General features: G+C 49.6%; 2 protein-coding genes across 5 annotated transcripts in view; one reads left to right on the forward strand and one right to left on the reverse strand.

The window, feature by feature from the left end:
- Positions 1–9,157, reverse strand: part of XRCC1 (X-ray repair cross complementing 1) — a 34,915-nt gene extending 25,758 nt beyond the window's left edge. Inside the window, exons 1-2 of one of the 2 annotated variants that reach the window (XM_015124156.3) lie at positions 8,998–9,157; positions 8,493–8,585 (exon numbers count right to left, since the gene is read on the reverse strand). In XM_015124156.3, coding sequence (XP_014979642.3) covers positions 8,493–8,585; positions 8,998–9,048 — 144 coding nt within the window. In that variant the 5' untranslated portion in view covers positions 9,049–9,157. Of the gene's footprint in view, positions 1–8,458; positions 8,586–8,997 lie in introns of both variants that reach the window. The other variant, XM_077983159.1, reaches the window with a different exon arrangement.
- Positions 9,158–9,390: 233 nt separating this feature from the next.
- PINLYP (phospholipase A2 inhibitor and LY6/PLAUR domain containing) lies at positions 9,391–15,720 on the forward strand. 3 transcript variants are annotated; one of them, XM_028840243.2, is made up of 6 exons: positions 9,391–10,514; positions 10,709–10,855; positions 12,165–12,281; positions 14,796–14,948; positions 15,147–15,287; positions 15,452–15,720. In XM_028840243.2, the coding sequence occupies exons 2-6, from the start codon at positions 10,714–10,716 to the stop codon at positions 15,595–15,597; spliced, it is 699 nt and encodes a 232-aa protein (XP_028696076.1). In that variant the 5' UTR covers positions 9,391–10,514; positions 10,709–10,713; the 3' UTR covers positions 15,598–15,720. The 3 variants fall into 3 exon arrangements, with proteins under 3 accessions (XP_028696076.1, XP_077839311.1, XP_077839312.1); XM_077983185.1 differs by lacking the exons at positions 9,391–10,514; positions 10,709–10,855; positions 12,165–12,281 and adding an exon at positions 14,132–14,175; XM_077983186.1 differs by lacking the exons at positions 9,391–10,514; positions 10,709–10,855; positions 12,165–12,281 and adding an exon at positions 14,194–14,252.
- Positions 15,721–17,245: the final 1,525 nt, after the last annotated feature.

Consider the following 17,245-nt stretch of genomic DNA (forward strand, 5'->3'; position numbering starts at 1 on the left):
ACCAGCCTGGCCAAGATGGTGAAACCCCTTCTCTATTAAAAATACAAAAATTAGCCAGGCATGGTGGCGGGTGCCTGTAATCCCAGCTACTTGGGAGAGTGAGGCAGAAGAATTGCTTGAACACAGGAAGTGGAGGTTGCAGTGAGCCGAGATTGCACCACTGCACTCCAGCCTGGGCAACAGAGCAAGACTCAATCTCGAAAAAAAAAAAAAAGTTTATATACACACGGAAACAACCCAATAAATGTCTATCAATTGATGAATGGATAAACATTGTACAATATATTTATGGAATATCATTCAGCTATTAAAAAACAATGAAGTTGTGATATATGCCACAACATGGATGAACCTCAGAAACATTATGCAAAGTGTAACAAGGTTAAGTGTAAAAGACCACATATACATTTATAAGTCCAGAATAAGCAAATCCAGAGAAGCAGAAAGTAGATCAGTGGTTGCCAAGGGCAACAATGGGGAGAGAATAAGAAGTGACTGCTAATGGTTATGTGGTTTCTTTTTGGAGTGATGAAAATATTCTGAATTAGAGAATGGAGATGGTTGAAGAACATTGTCAATAAGCTGGAAAAAAAAAAAAAAACCCTGAAATGTGCACTTTATTTATTTATTTATTTTTGCTTTTTGTTGAGACAGAGTCTCGCTCTGTTGCCTAGGCTGGAGTGCAGCAGTGCGATCTCAGCTCACTGCAACCTCTGCCTTCCGGTTCAAGGGATTCTCTTGCCTCAGCCTCCCGAATAGCTGGGACTACAGGCACGCACCACCACCCCCGGCTACTTTTTGTATTTTCAGTAGAGACGGAGTTTCATCATGTTGGCCAGGCTGGTCTTGAACCCCTGACCTCAAGCAATCCACCTGTCTCAGCCTCCCAAAGTGCTGGGATTATACAGGTGTGAGCCACCACATCTGGCTGAAATGTGCACTTTAAATGGTTAAAACAGTAAATTTTATGTGAATTTTATCTCAAAATAAGAGATGAGTGCTCAGTATGTATCAGCTGTGAGGATAAGGACACAAGATGATTATCATCTGTGGCCAGGGTTCGTGTGCATGCACCTTTCTCAGGGAGACACGGTTCATGATATGAACTGTTCCTGAAACAAACATGGCACAGGAGGGCAAAGTTCCTGAGAGATATATTGCTAAAAAATTGTTCCACGTTGATGAAATGCAATCTTTTTTTTTTTTTTTTTTTTTTTTGAGACAGAGTCTTGCTTTGTCACCCAGGCTAGAGTACAGTGGCACGATCTCGGCTCTCTGCAACCTCCACCTCCTGGGTTCAAACAATTCTCCTGCCTCAGCCTCCCGAGTAGCTGGGATTACAGGCGCCCGTCACCGGACCTGTCTAACTTTTACATTTTTAGTAGAGACAGGGTTCCACCATCTTGGCCAGGTTGGTCTTGAACTCCTGACCTTGTGATCCACCCGCCTCAGCCTTCCAAAGTGCTGGGATTACAGGCGTGAGCCACTGCACCCAGCCAAGAAATGCAATCTTATGCATCATTTAAAAGGATGAGGTAGGCCGCACACGGTGGCTGACACCTGTAATCCCAGCACTTTGGGAGGCCAAGGCAGGAGGATCACTTGAGGTCAGGAAGTCAAGACCAGCCTGGCCAACACAGGGAAACCTCATCTCTACCAAAAATACAAAAAGTAGCCAAGCCTGGTGGCATGTGCACCACTGCACTCCAGCCTGGGCGACAGAGCAAGATTCTGTCTCAAAATAAATGAATGAATGAATGAATGAATGAATGAGGTAGAAATTTATGCAGTGTGCATCTCCAAAATACACTGTTACTTGAAAAACACACACAAGGGAACAGTGTATATACCATGCATTTTTTAAAACGGGATGGAGGGGGTAGGTATATATGCTTGTATGTGTACAGAATGACCCAGGAAGACCACCCAAAAACCTGCTAATGCTGGTTGCATCAGGAGAGAAGAATGAGGGAGCAGGAGTTGGAAAGGAAGCAGGGAGGGATGGAAAGGGTGAGGGGAGATTTTCTTTTTAGTGTATACCCTTTTGCCCCTTTTGAATTTCGCACTATATGCATATAATACCCATTCAGAAAGCAAATATAATAAAATCACAATGGCCAGGTCTTGTGGTTCTCTCTGTAATCCCTGTAATCCCAGCAATGCAGGAAGCTGCCTTAAAAAAGCTCAAAAAAAAAAAAAAAAAAAATTAGTTGGGTGTGGTGGTGTGCACCTATAGTCCTAGCTACTCAGGAGGCCAAGTTGGGGGATCACTTGAGATCAACAGTTCAAGAACAGCCTTGGCAACATAGTGAGACTCCATTTAAAAAAAAAAATCGGCCGGGCGCGGTGGCTCAAGCCTGTAATCCCAGCACTTTGGGAGGCCGAGACGGGCGGATCACGAGGTCAGGAGATCGAGACCATCCTGGCTAACACGGTGAAACCCCGTCTCTATTAAGAAATACAAAAAACTAGCCGGGCGAGGTGGTGGGCGCCTGTAGTCCCAGCTACTCGGGAGGCTGAGGCCGGAGAATGGCGTAAACCCGGGAGGCGGAGCTTGCAGTGAGCTGAGATCCGGCCACTGCACTCCAGCCTGGGTGACAGAGCGAGACTCCGTCTCAAAAAAAAAAAAAAAAAAGAAAAAAAAAATCAAATATAAATAAATAAAACCACAATGTTATCTCAATACAACCGAATACTATACAGAAATGACAATAGGCCAGGCGCAGTGGCTCATGTCTGTAATCCCAAGGATTTAAGAAGCTGAGGCAGGAGGAATGCTTGAGCCCAGGAGTTCAAGACCAGCCTAGACAATACAGTGAGACCCCATCTCTGCAAAAAAAGACAAAAATTAGCCTGGAGAAGTGGCACATGCCTGTCGTCCCAGCTATTCAGGAGGCTAAGGTGGGAGGACCGCTTGAGCCCGGGAGGTTGAGCCTGCAGTGAGCTGAGATGGTGACACTGCACTCCAGCCTAGGTGACAGAGTGAGCCCCTATCTCAAAAAAAAAAAAAAAAAAAAAGAAAGACAATAGGAGTTGGGCACGGTGGCTCATGCCTGTAATCCCAGCGCTTTGGGAGGCTGAGGCAGGTGGATCACCAGAGGTCAGGAGTTCGAGACCAGCCTGACCAACATGGTGAACACCTGTCTCTACTAAACACAAAAAATTAGCCGGGAGTGGTGCTGCATGCCTGTAATCCCAGCTACTTGGGAGGCTGAGGCAAGATAATCACTTGAACCTGGGAGGCGGAGGTTGCAGTGAGCTGAGATTGTGCCATTGCACTCCAGCCAGGACAACAAGAGTGAAACTCCATCTCAGAGAGAGAAAAAACAAACAAACAAAAATCACAATAAACCATCTGCAGCTACACTCAACGCATAGATGAAATGAACAAACATAACAAGGGAACCCAGACAAGAAAAGTTTATACCACACGATTCCATTTCGTATGCAATTCAAAATCAGGCAAAATGAATCCATGCTGTTAACAATCAGGACAGTGGTCACCCTTGCAGGGGTACTGACAGGAAGAACCTGAGGGAACTGCTGGGGGCTAGGCATGTTCTGTGGCTCTGCGCTGCATCTGGGTGTGGAGTAGACAGGGCTGCAGTTTGCGAAGAGTCACTGAGCTCTATGCTTACTTACACCTTCACTTCACTCTATGTATGTTACACGTCAAAAAACAGTAAAAACAAATTTAAAACACCACAGTGGCAAACTGAATGACTAGAAAACCAATGACAATCAAAAATGACCACAGGCCCTACTGCTGATGAACATTTCTTCTAAAAATGACACACCTCCAGTGACACACAGGAGTTATATCTGGGTCTTATCCAAGCCACCCCTCCAGCCCAGGAGTAGTTAGCAAAGAGGTTGGCATTTCCCTCTGGGAGCAGGTGATGAGCTGGCAACAGAGCCTTCTGTGGCTACTGCAAACAATCAGGTGTGTGCGGCTGTCATAAGCAGATGGCTAAGCCCCATGTGGTAAGATCCAGATGTTGCGTAATAATGATTAGAGGAGAAAATGCAGGGTAGTAGAAGAACCCACAGATGTGGCCAGGTGCAATGGCTCATGCCTGTAATGCCAGCACTTTGGGAGGCCAAGGCAGGAGGACTGCTTGAGCCCACGAGTCCGAGACCAGCCTGGGCAACACAGTGAGATCCCATCTCTACGAAAAATTTTTTAAATTAGCTGGGCCTGGTGGCACGCACCTGTAGTCCCAGCTATTCATGAGGCTGAGGTGGGAGGATTGCCTGAGCCCAGGAGGTTGAGGCTACAGTGAGCCATGACTTTGTAACTGCACTCCAACCTGGACAAGAGAGTGAGACCTGTCTCAAAACATAACAAAACAACCCAGAGATAAGGCTGCTGCCTTGGTGGCCAGAAATTTCTGCCTTATCAGTTACGTCAAAATAATCAAAATTAGCATTTGATGAATCCAGAGTAACCCCATATATTAGTCATTGACAGATGCAAGCAGTCATTCTAAAGAGTCTCTGACGTGGAATAAGTTAACAAAATAACTGTTGCAATGCTGGTCTCCCACTCCTGTGTGTGGCCCCTGCAGTTGATGGTCAACATGGAGCCAGCAGGATCCTGTGAAGGCCTAAGGCAGATCCTGTACCTCCTGTGCTCGGAGCCCTCCAGTGGCTCCTATCTCACCCGGAGTAAAAGCTCAAGTCTTTTCAATGGCTTTCCAGGCCTTAAGTGGTTTTTTAGGGGCTCCCAGTCCCACCATGTTACCTCATCTCCTACCTCTCTCCCCCTGGCTGACTCCACCCCAGCCACACTGGCCTCTTTGCTGTCACAAGCCAGCTTCAGAGTCTTTTCCCTAGATATATACATAGCTCATGTTGCTCAAATGTCCCCTTTCCAGGGAGGCCTTCCCGGATCCTATCATTGAAATAAAAATCCTTGCCATGCTCCAGCTCCAGCTGGGGCACTCTCATTCCCCTTCCTTAAGTTCCTCCATAGCACTCATCATCCAACATATGTTTTACTGACTCATTTGTCAGTCTTTCCCTACTAATGTGAAAGCTCCACAAGACTGAATTTCTTTTGTTTTTAAGAGACAGCATCTCGCTCTGTTGCCCAGGCAGGAGTGCAGTGGTGCCACCATAGCTCACTACAGCCTTGATCTTCCAGGCTCAAGTGATCCTCTCGCCTCAGCCTCTGGAGTAGCTGGGACCACAGGCATGGGCCACCACGCTTGATAAATTTTTGTATTTTTAGTAGAGATGAGGTTTCCCTGTGTTGCCCAAGTTGATCTCGAACTGCTGGGCTCAATGACCCTTCACCTTGGCCTCCCAAAGTGCTGGGATTATAGGCGTGAGCTGCTGTGCCCCACTGAGAGTGAATATTTGTCTTCTGCTGTGTACTGCTATATTAAAACAGTGCTTGGCCTACAGAAAGCACTTAATAAATACATGACTAAATAAATGAGTGAATGAACAAATAAATCCACCATCTACCCCCGAGTGTATAGGTTCTTTCCCTGCACTGACAACTTCCACATTCTGTCTCCAGCTCCACATGTGATCCCTAACTGCCTCCTGGATGCCACCCCTTGACTATCCCAAAGTCACATCAAACCTGGACATCCCAACTGAAACACATCACCTTCCCAAGCTGCTCCCTCTGGGGTCTACCATGTTGGTGACAGCTGCAATACTCCCTCAGTCTCTCCCAGGCCAGGGACACATTCTGTCTCTTCTGCCTCCAGTCACGCTGTTTCCACAGCAACTGGGGTAACAGAATGAAATGTGATTTCGCTGGACTCACCTGATCATAAGAGAGCCCAGCGGAATCATCACCCAGTAAGTAATAAAAACATGAATCCCTCCCTCTACACAAACACCTACTTGTTGACAGAGCACTTGTACAGACATTATGTCACCGAATTTTCACAACTCCGGCTTGGATGTCATTATTCCCAGACATGAGAAAACAGGTTAGAGAAATGAAACAATTTGCTTGAGGTCACCGAGTAAGAGGAAGAGCTGAGGGCTTGCATCTAGGTCCTAAGACTAAAACTGTCAGCAACCTGTTTTAGTACAGCAACCTGTACCTATCACAGTTTAAAAGACTGAGGTCGGGTACAGTGGCTCACGCCTGTAATCTCAACATTTTGGGAGGCCAAGGTGGGTGGATCACTTAAATTAGCATTTGGTGCTAATTTGCCTTGAACTCCCGAGGTCAGGAGTTCAAGACCAGCCTAGCCAACATGGCGAAACCCAGTCTCTACTATAAATACAAAAATTAGCCAGGCATGGTGGCACATGCCTGTAAATTCCAGCTACTCAGAAGGCTGAGGCATGAGAATCACTTGAACCTGGGAAGTGGAGGCCATTAGTTGACAGGTGCTAAACATTGACATCAATTGGGATGGACTAGATGATGTTACAGTAACAAAGGAGTCCCTAATCTCAGTGGTTTGAAACCACAAAGTTGTATTAACTTATACTGTAATAATGCTGTGTAACAAATCATCCTAAAACTGAGACTTTTTTTTTTTTTTTTTGAGACAGAGTCTCACTCTGTCTCCCAGGCTGGAGTGCAGTGAAACCATCACAGTTCACTGCAGCCTCAACCTTATGGGCTCAATTGATCCTCCCCACTCAGCCTCCCTAGTAGCTGGGACTACAGGCATGCGCCACCACGCCCAGCTATTTCTCGTATTTTTTTGTAGAGATAGGGTTTCCCCATGTTACCCAGGCTGGACTCAAACTCCTGGGTTCAAGCGATCCACCCACCTCGACCTCCCAACATGAAAACTGAGACTTACACCAACAAGCATTCTTCTAAGAGTTCATGGGATGGCTGCTTTGGCTGCAGTTTGGAAGGATTCAGGTCTCTTCCATGAGATTTCAGTTTTCTGGGATTAGCAGTAACCTGACAAATGTTCTCATGGCAGATCATGGGAGCACAAAACCCAAGTGCATTTAAGGCCCTTGCTGAAGTTAGATGTGCTGAAATTCCATTAAGTAAATCATATGGTCAAACCCATCAATGGAGCAGGGAAATATACTCCCCCTCCAGCGGGAGGGAGAGGAGTGGATATTTGCTGAATGACTGCCTATTCTCAAAAGGTTAATTTTTCCTTCACCCTAGCACTATCCAGAGGGTGTTCTGCTCCTTATAGTCATAAACCAGCCCCCAGGCCAGGAACGATGGCTCACACCTGTCATCCCAGCACTTTGGGAGGCTGAAGCAGGAGAACTGCTTGAGTCCAGGAGTTTGAGACCAGCCTGGAAACACGGTAGAAACCCTGTCTCTAAAAAAACAAAACAAAACAAAAAAAATAGCCAGGCATGTTGGCGCACACCTGCAGTACCAGCTACTCAGGAGGCTGAGGCAGGAGGATCGCTTGAGCCCAGGAGGTAGAGGCTGCAGTGAACCAAGCCAAGATCATGCCACTGCACTATAGCCTGGGAACAGAGTGAGACTCTGTCTCAATAGATAAATAAAAGACTGACTGTCAGGCAAGTTGTATAACTTATTTGGGCCTCAGTTTCCTCATCTGTAAAAGTGGGGATAACAGAGCTTGCCTCTTGGGGTTTATGAGGACTCAATGAGCTAATCTATGTGAGTGAGGTGTGTAGAGCAGTGACTGGTAGGTAATGTTGAATAATGTTAGCTCTCATTACTATTCTTTTATTTTTTATATTTTGGGGGTCTCGCTGTGGTGCCCAGGCTGGAGTGCAGTGGCGCAATCTCAGCTCACTACTGCCTCCATCTCCTGGGCTCAAGCAATTCTCTCACCTCAGACTCCCCAGTAGCTGGGATTACAGGTGCACACCACCATGCTCAGCTAATTTATAAAATTTTGGTAGAGATGACATCTCACTATATTGCCCAGGCTGGTCTCAAACTCCTGGGCTCATGCGATCCTCCAGCTTCGGCCTCCCAAAGTGCTGGGATTACAGGTGTGAACCACCACACCTGGCCTATTATTCTTTAAAAAAAAAAAAAAAAAGTATTTATTTTAATAAAAATAGAGACAGGGTCTTGATATGTTGCCCAGGCTGGTCTGGAACTCCTGAGCTCAAGCAATCCTCCCATCTCAGCCTCTGAAAGTGCTGGGATTACAGGCATGAGCCACAGCATCCAGCCAGTTTCCCCTTCTTTAAAGTGGAGTTGATTGGCTTAGATGACCTTCCTGGACACCTTCCAGCCCCGAGCCCACTGGCTGCAGGAGGCAGGGTACATGGCAATGATTCATTTTGTTCCAGCTGAGGAAAGTGAAACCCAGAAAGTAGAAGCCACCAGCCCAGGACCACACACTGATTCCTGTGGTCATCCTGGACCTCATCCTTGGGTCTCCTTTGCTCTCTGCTGAGGGGCACAGGGATTATGCCGCCCATTTTCCAAGTAAGGAAGCTGAGGCCCAGCAAAGAAAGTGACTCAACCCATTGCCAGTTGGTTCAGGAGCAGAATCTGGTACCCCGGACTCCAGACTCCTAGTGAGGAGGAGGTGGGGTGGCAGGATCACCTGTAGAACCACAGAGATGGTCTTCTCGCCTGCCTTGGCTGCCCGCCATTTTCGGTAAGTGTCTGCCTTGAGAAGATTTTCTGCACAGTGGGTCTGGAAACAACAGTGGGAGAGGAGAATTAGAGCACAGAAATGACAGCTAGGCCTCCAGCTCTCAGCTGATTCCTTCGAGTCCTCCCAAGGCCTCTACGATCCTCCAGACTTAAGCTCTCCCGTTAATCCCCCCACACTCTGCCTGGAGTTTCCCTTACAACACTTTCCCGTGGAAGTTCACCTATGGGCTCTCCAAGAAAGCTTTCCTTATTCCTCCTTTTCTCTCCGGAAGTTCGTTCCCTAGACGCCGGAACGTCCCTAATTCAACATCTCTCCACAATTCACTTTTAGTCTCCTGGAAATCCCCCCATGACTCTCCTTAGACTTCCAAGAAGAACCCCAAGAGTTCTTTTAAGAGTTGTCCTCATTAATTCCCTCACGTCTTCCAACCTCCCCCATGCAGGTCCCTCACCGAGTCCTGGCTGCTGCAGGACACGACATGGCGGAGGCGGATCTCCGGCATGTCAACGTCGTGGGCTTCGCCTGGCCAGAAGGATGAGGTAGGGTCTGGGGTCTGAGAGGCACGGAGGGTGGGAGGGGGTGGGGTGCGCCCTGCGCGGGCTGAAGTGCGCAAGCGCGCGAGGCTTGGGCCTTTCAAACCCCGGCGCGCCCGCGCTGGCGTCGACACTGCGCAAGCCCAGTCGCGCCTCTCCACAGCGGGAAGAGCGCTGCGTTCCTTAGCAACGAGCGTTTCCTCCAGCCCCGCCTCCCTCTGCCACACACCCCCGCTCTAGCCCCGCCTCCCGATGACGTCCGCACCTTGCTTTCTAGGCGCCTAGCAACAGAAGCGACCTCCGGGATTGGCGTCTAGAAGAAATTCGCCATTCTCATTGGACGATGCAGTCACCGCTCACACTGGAGCCTAGAAAGCAAATCTTTTTGCTGTATTATTATTATTTATTTTATTATTTTTTAAAATTTTTTGTTGAGACAGGGTCTTGCTCTTTCACCCAGGATGGAGTGCAGTGGCAGGATCTCGGCTTTCTGCAACCTCTGTCTCCTGGGGCCAAGGGATCCCCCCACTTCAGCCTCCTAAGTAGCTGGGATTACAGGCACTCGCCACCACATTCGGCTGATTTTTGTATTTTTTGTGGAAACACGGGGTGAGGGGGCGGCGGGTCTTGCTATCTTGCCCAGACTGGTCTCGAACTCCTGAGCTCAAGCGATCCACCTGCCTCGGCCTCTCAAAGTGCTGGAACTACAGGCGTGAGCCACCGCACTGGGCTAGGACAGCAAATCTGAGTGAATTTTCGTAGTTTCCTAGGAAACCTGGATTCTACGCAACAGGATGTCCTCAAACGGCTCAGGAGGCTGCACTCTTCACTCTGTCCCCCTGCCCCACCCCACCCCCACACACACACATACACATACACACACGCGCGCGCGCGAAAAAAAAAAATATCAGATCTGTCTCAGCCTTATGCCTGAGGCCAAAAGAGAAGGGTTCAGCGTCCTAAATATAACGCAAAGTATGTGCCCAACCCCCACCCCCCCATACACACACCCCTATCCTGGAGTTTGTCCAAAAAAGCCTCAGTTTCCCAATATGTAGACTGTGGGCATCTGTCTTTTACTACGCCCGCCTATGGCTGCTGACAGGCATCCCCTCTGTTCATTCGGTCCCTTGGAGAGCCAAGGGTGCAGCCCAGGGTGGGGTCGCAGCTGGAGACAGCCCAAACATACAAGGAGTGTAAGCCAAGCACATGAAGAGAAGGGAAGGGAGACAAGGCACCCCGCACCCACAGGACCAGCCTGGACATGCTGGGTGCTCCCAGGTGGGGCCCTATCCACACTGGGTGCTTCCTTGGGAGGAGAAGGAAAGAGAGAGAAGGAGAGGGCATCCCAGTTCTTGCAGCCACTGGGAATCAAGTGACCCAACTCTGTCTTGGTCTTCAAGCAAACAAACAAACAAAAATGGGCTGTGGGAAGGTGAGAAAACAGGGTAGTGACTTTCTGGGTTCTAATGGAAGAGGGGGCTGGAAGCCCAGACTCCTGGGGTATCCATGGAGGTGGGGGGCTGGGCACAAGATGCCCAGGTCACTTTGGATTCTGGTTCCGCCTTCCCAACCCAGAGGCCACAGAGGACTGCCCTGGGTTCTGACCTCAGCTATTTCTCCCCGCAGGGTGAATGTGGGTACGGACCCGCCCCTCCTCAGCTTCCTATAAAAGCTGGGGACCAGGTACTGCCGATACACACACCATGAGGCCCTCCAGGAGACAAGGGACCCTTCTGCTGGCCTTCGTGCTGCTCTGCACCCTCCTGGGTCTTGGTAAGTGACAAGGGACCTGGACTCTCTCTGGAACCTCAGGAAGAGAGAGGTCCCAGACAGGGAGAGAGAAAGAGAGAGAGAGCCTTCAGCAAGTCCTCAAGGTGAATGGGCAGACATTCTGGAAATTCAGATTTATGGAAGAGGTCAAGGGTAAAGGAAGAGAAAGCCTGGCGGTCCCAGAGAAGAAAAGCTTCTGTGATTGGGTCCCTGAGAGAGGGGCTTGGTGGGCTCTGAATCCTCCATCCTCCAGGAAGGATCCCAAATACATCTCAATTCTAGGAAATCAGATGACAGCATGGCTGGAAAGGGAAATCTTTAAAAATATAATTTTTTAAAAGAGGGAGAAAGTCTGGTATGGTGTCTCATGCCTGTAACCCCAGCATTTTAAGAGGCCGAGGCGGGTGGATCACTTGAGGTCAGGAGTTCGAGACCAGCCTGGCCAACATGGTGAAACCCTGTCTTTACTAAAAATGCAAAAAAAGTTAGCTGAGTGTGGTGGTGGGTGCCTGTAATCCTAGCTACTTGGGAGGCTGAGGTGGGAGGATTGCTTGAGCCCAGGAGGCAAAGGTTGCAGTGAGCCAAGATCGCACCACTGCACACCCCAGTCTGGGTGACAGAGCAAAACTCCATCTCAAAAAAATAAATTAATATAATATATATTTTTTAAAGAGGGAAAGAGATTTCTTTTCTCCTTAGACTAAGAAATTCAGGCCCCAGTCCCCTCCTCCCCTGCACACAGGAGTCCAGGCAAGCCTCACTTTCTCCAGGACCCAGGTATCTGGGCCCCTAGATTTCCCCTCCCTCAGGACCAAGAAGTTCAAGTCCTCTGCCCTCCTGGTCCTCACTCTCCCTCCTTGACCTGGGATGCAGTCCTCAGCCTCAGGGCCCCCTGCCTGAGCTCCCGCTGTCTACAAGACCTACGTGGTACCTTCAAGGAGGAGAATCCCACATTCAGGAACCAGCTGGACCTGAAGTTTCACAAAAGTCCATGGAAACCTCCACCACAACCCCTCCCTGCCCCTGAGCTTTCTCAGAGGACCCTGGCATCCAAAATCCCCAGCCACGTAATTAGGCAAACAGACTTCATGGTGGAGTCGCTTCCCGTCCCTGGAAGCAGCTTTGCTGGCATCACCACTGCTTCTTCGTCCTACTCTGGACAGTTCCTTGGGCAGCGGTCAACATCCTGACCGTGAAAAACCAGGGAGCTGCTGGTCCCTCCTCTCTCAGGACACAGAAGTCCTAAGTCAAAGTTGTGGTCCGAAGACCACACCACCCATGACTACAGCCTCGCCTTCTGTCTACACTGCAGGGTGCCCACTACGCTGCGAAATATGTAAGGCGCCCGGGAGCAGGTGCCATGGCCAAATGAGGACCTGCAGCAGCGACAAGGACACATGTGTGCTCCTGGTGGGGAAGGCTACTTCAAGTAAGACGATGTGGCCTGGGACCTGGTGGGGAGATGGGGTGTACCTTCAGGGTGGAAGAGACTACCATGCTGAGGGGGGATCATCATGGTTCTCAAGGTGGGGGAGCGTGGGAAGAAATCAGTGGAGAGCAGGAAAGAGGGAAAGACCATCATGAGATGGAGGGAAGAGAAATAAATGGTGTGATGGAAATCATTATTGTCACGGGATTCTGAAAATGAGACTGTCCTAAAGAGAAGGAAAACGGGGGGAGGGGTGAGAGTTAATAGACTTTCTTAGGCAGAAGAGGGGTAAGGAAAGACATTGTGTGGGGGGGGCAGAGAAATAGTGAGAGGGGAAGAATCTAACTGGCAGGAGGTGGAAATGGTGGGGAGTGGATAGAGAAGGAAGAGGCTGGGCTGGGGTGGGAGAGTGTTAAAAGGAAGAGGTCATTCCTGGCAGCAGAGGGAGGAGAGATGATGTTGGAGTGTTGGAGTAGTGGGAGAGACAGAAAAGGGACCACCCCAAACAGGAGAGGGACGATAACCTCGAAGTATGGAACAAACCATTTTTTTTTCTTTTTTGAGATGGAGTCTCGCTCTGTCACCCAGGATGAAGTGCAGTGGCACGATCTCTGCTCACTGCAACCTCCACTTCCCGGGTTCAAGCAGTTCTCCTGCCTCAGCCTCCCAAGCAGCTGGAATTACAGGTGCGTGCCACCACGCCTGGCTAATTTTTGTTTTTAGTAGAGACGGGGTTTCGCCATGTTGGCCAGGCTGGTCTCCAACTCCTGACCTCAAGTGATCCTCCCGCCTCGGCCTCCCAAAGTGCTGGGATTACAGGCATGAGCCACCGTGCCTGGCTGAGCAAATCATCTTAAAGAGGAGAAGTAGAGACAGGGAGGGGGAGATGTGGATGAGCAAAATAAAAGGGAGGCCAGGCACGGTGGTTCACGCCTGTAATCCCAACACTTTGGGAGGTTGCGATGGGAGGATCGCTTAAGCCCAGGAGTTTGAGATCAGCCAGGACAACAAAAAGAGATCCCATCTCTACAGAAAAAAAAAAAGAAAAGAAAAAAATTAGTTGTGCAGGGTGGCACATGCCTGTAGTCCCAGCCACTTGGGAGGCTGAGACAGGAGGATCACTTGAGCTTGGGAGATCGAGGCTGCAGTAAGTTAAGTGCACACCACTGCGCTCCAGCCTGGGTGACAGAGGGAAACCTGTCTCAGAAAATAAAATGGAAGAGAGAAGATGGGCATGAGTTAAATGAAAGAGACCACCCCAGACCTGAAAAAGGATGGAGGAGAAAGGGAGCAATGGAAGAGACCAGTGGGGAACAGGGATGTTTATACAAAGCTGAAAGAGACTTTTAGTCACAGGAGGAGAGATGGTGAGGCCTGGTGAGGGAATGAAGGTGACTTCGGATGCAGGGAGAAACCACTGGTCGGGAGGGGCTGTGAAAGGAAAGTGAGATAGAAGATCACCCAGCCAGCGTTGGTGGGTTAGGGAAGAACCTGAAAGGCTTGAAGAGACCCCCACATCCCGACATAGAAGAGGAAACGCACCCTGGGGAAGGGAGGAGAGGGAGCTGGGGGACCCCTCGATGGGGTGAAGGGGGAACCAGTGAATTGGGTAGGAAGAGACCACCACATGGTGGGGAGGGGGAAGGCCCGGGAGGCTGGAAGAACCCACCTTAAACATAGACCTGAAAATAGCTAAGAGGGGCAGCAAGAGACCCTTGATGGGAGGTCTGAGGAGTGACCATGGCAGGATCTGAGAGAGGAGGATGCCTGTTGCTGGGACTGGGGTTCATTGAAAGAGACTACAGGGTGGGCGGGGGAGTGGTGGGGAGTTATGGAGGCTGGAAGAGACCATTTCAGGAAGGCATGGGGGTGGCCATAGGCGGCCTGAAATAGAGCAATCCTGGCAGGACAGGGAGAGATGGGTGGCCGTGGGTGGGGTGGGGTGGAAGGGACCACATCCGGCAGGCTGAGGTTGGCAATGGGGAGCTGGAAGAGACCACCGAAGGCCTACTAGGGGCTATGGCAGCGGGAGGGAGGGCTACCTAAGAAACCACTCCAGGCCATGCATCAGACAGATTAGGCCGCATGGCTCTAGGGGGCTTGAAAGAGACCACCCTGGCCGGGAGGGAGCAATGGCTCCCGCCTGTAATCCCAGCACTTTGGGAGGCCCAGGTGGGGGGGATCACCTGAGGTCAGGAGTTCGAGACCAGCCTGGCCAACATGGTGAAACCCCGTCTCTGCTAAAAATACAAAAAAATAGCTGGGCATGGTGGCGGTCGCCTGTGATCGCAGCTACTCGGGAGGTGGAGGTTGCAGTGAGCGAGATCTCTCCATTGCACTCCAGCCTGGGCGACTTCATCTAAAAAAAAGAAAAAAAAAGAAAGAAAAACAAGAAAGAGACCACCCTAGGAAGTTGTGGGGTTGGGGAGGCCTAGGGTTAGGTGAGACTTTGAGGCAGGGGTTGAGGCCAGGGAGTGGTCAGCCAGCACCGTCCCACCTGTCCCCATCCCACAGACGGCAAGGAGTGGGTGCACACCTACAAGGGCTGCATGAGGTCCCAGGACTGCTACTCCGGCGTTGTATCCACCACCATGGGCCCCAAGGACTACATGGTAACCAGATCCTTCTGCTGCCAGAGCGACGGCTGCAACAGTGCCTTTTTGTCCGGTAAGAGCCCGTGGTGTGTGGTGTGTGCTCTGGGTCTCTACTGACCCTTGCTGTAGCTACTTGCCGGCTCTGAGCCTGTTTCCTTACCTGTAAAATGCAGTGTCTGTTAGCAACCCTGGTGTTCCCCGGGGTTGTTGGGAGGTTGGGGGAACGGTTTAAACATCCCTAATTCACCTTACACTTCATCCTCATCCTCAGTTCCCTTGACCGATCGTACTGAGAATGGCCTGATGTGCCCCGCCTGCACTGCAACCTTCAGGGACAAATGCATGGGGCCCATGACCCGCTGTACTGGCCAGGAAAACCGCTGCGTCTCCTTATCTGGACACGTGCAGGCTGGTGAGTGGTGCCTGGATCTCTCGAGAAGGAAACAGAACTAGAGGCCCAAACTTCTAGGTTCCATGAGAGGAGAGGATTCCAGAGAAGTGGGTGAGGATGTGTTCTGGGATTATGAGGAAGAAGGGGCTGAGGTCCCTGATTCCAGTCTGAAATCTCCCTTTCAGGTATCTTCAAACCCAGATTTGCCATGCGGGGCTGTGCTACAGAGAGTATGTGCTTCGCCAAGCCTGGTGCTGAACTGCCCACAGGCACCCATGTCCTCTTCCTCCACCATACAGAGTGCACTCACTCCCCCTGGAAAGCTATCTGAACCGAGGAAGATATACGTGGTGTGAAGTCCCCATTTGTCCTCAGCCTGTAACTCCCCGTGTGCCTATAAAAAAGTTAATAGAGCAAGCCTGAGTCCTTGTGGTGTGATGTATCTTGAGGAGATAGAATGCAGGAAATAAAGGGTCTCAATCCTCATTTCAAATCCTCTCCTTTTGAGGAAGAGAGGGAAGGCCCTGCCTTCTTTCTTTCTTTTTTTTTTTTTTTTCAGACAGGGTCTCACTCTGTCACCCAGGCTGGAGTGCAGTGGTGCATTCAAGGCTCACTGCGGCCTCAACCTCCCGGGCTCAAGTGATTCTCCCACCTCAGCCTCCCTAGTAGCTGGGACTACAGGCATGCACCACCATGCCCAGTGATTCTCCCACCTTGTTCTCCCTAGTAGCTGGGACTACAAGCGTGCACCACCATGCCCTGCTAATTTTTTATTTTTTGTAGCAACAGGGTTTCACTATGTTTCCCAGGCTGGTCTTGAACTCCTGGGCTCAAGCGATCCTTGGCCTCCCAAAGTGCTGGGAGGACAAGGTGTGAGTCACCATTCCTGGAGGCCCTGCCTTTTATGAAGGGGTTACTCTTTGCCAGGTCCCTGTGCTGTGTTTTCCATGCTATACCTCATTTCATGATCATAACAACTCTGTGAGGTTGATATTATTAACCCCACTCTACAGATGAACAAACTGAGGCATAGATTGTGGGTGTCATTTGCTTGGGTCAAACAACTAGGGAGGATCAGAACCTTGATTTGAACCCAAGTCTGGTATACTTCAGAGTCCATGATCATCTCTCTCAATTAACTGCTTCCTCTTTTTGCCTCAATGTTCATGTCTGCAAAACATAGATATTAATAGTTATAACCTCAAGGTTGTTGTAAGAGTCAAATGAAAGACAATTTAAAAAGCACCTAGTGCAATGCCTAGCACCTTTAAGACCATGTGGATTCTAAAGACAATGTATGCCTGAGTAAACAGTAATCATCATAATAGCTGCCACTTACTGAGTGGCCATTAGTTGACAGGTGCTAAACATTGACATCAATTGGGACAGACTAGATGATGTTACAGTAACAAAACAAGTCCCTGATCTCAGTGGTTTAAAACAACAAAGTTGTATTAACTAACACTGTAGTAATGCTGTATAACAAATCATCCTAAAACTGAGACTTCTTTTTTTTTTTTTTTTTGAGAGAGAGTCTCACTCTGTCTCCCAGGCTGGAGTGCAGTGAAACCATCACAGTTTACTGCAGCCTCAACCTCATGGGCTCAATTGATCCTCCCCGCTCAGCCTCCCTAGTAGCAGCGACTACAGGCATGCGCCACCACGCCCAGCTATTTCCTGTGGGTTTTTTTTTTTTTTTTTTTTTTTTTTTTGTAGAGACAGGGTTTCCCCATGTTACCCAGGCTGGTCGCAGACTCCTGGGTTCAAATGATCCACCCACCTAGGCCTCCCAACATGAAAACTGAGACTTATACCAACAAGCATTCTTCTAAGGGTTTGTGGGATGGCTGCTTTGGTTCCAGTTTGGGAGGATTCAGGTCTCTTCCATGAGATTCCACAATTTTCTGGGATCAGCAGCTCCCTGGCAAATGTTCTCATGGCACATCACGGGAGCACAAAAGCCAAGGGCATTTAAGGCC

Source organism: Macaca mulatta, chromosome 19 (assembly GCF_049350105.2).
Source record: "Macaca mulatta isolate MMU2019108-1 chromosome 19, T2T-MMU8v2.0, whole genome shotgun sequence".
NCBI classification, from domain to species: domain Eukaryota; kingdom Metazoa; phylum Chordata; class Mammalia; order Primates; family Cercopithecidae; genus Macaca; species Macaca mulatta.

What these genes read in the sequence shown, in the direction of transcription:
- PINLYP (XM_028840243.2), top strand. Translation starts at nt 10,714, where the DNA reads ATGTGGGTACGGACCCGCCCCTCCTCAGCTTCCTATAAAAGCTGGGGA. An exon ending in CTGCACCCTCCTGGGTCTTG is followed by an intron (nt 10,856 to 12,164) that starts GTAAGTGACAAG and finishes TCTACACTGCAG; the next exon opens with GGTGCCCACTACGCTGCGAA. An exon ending in GGTGGGGAAGGCTACTTCAA is followed by an intron (nt 12,282 to 14,795) that starts GTAAGACGATGT and finishes CCCATCCCACAG; the next exon opens with ACGGCAAGGAGTGGGTGCAC.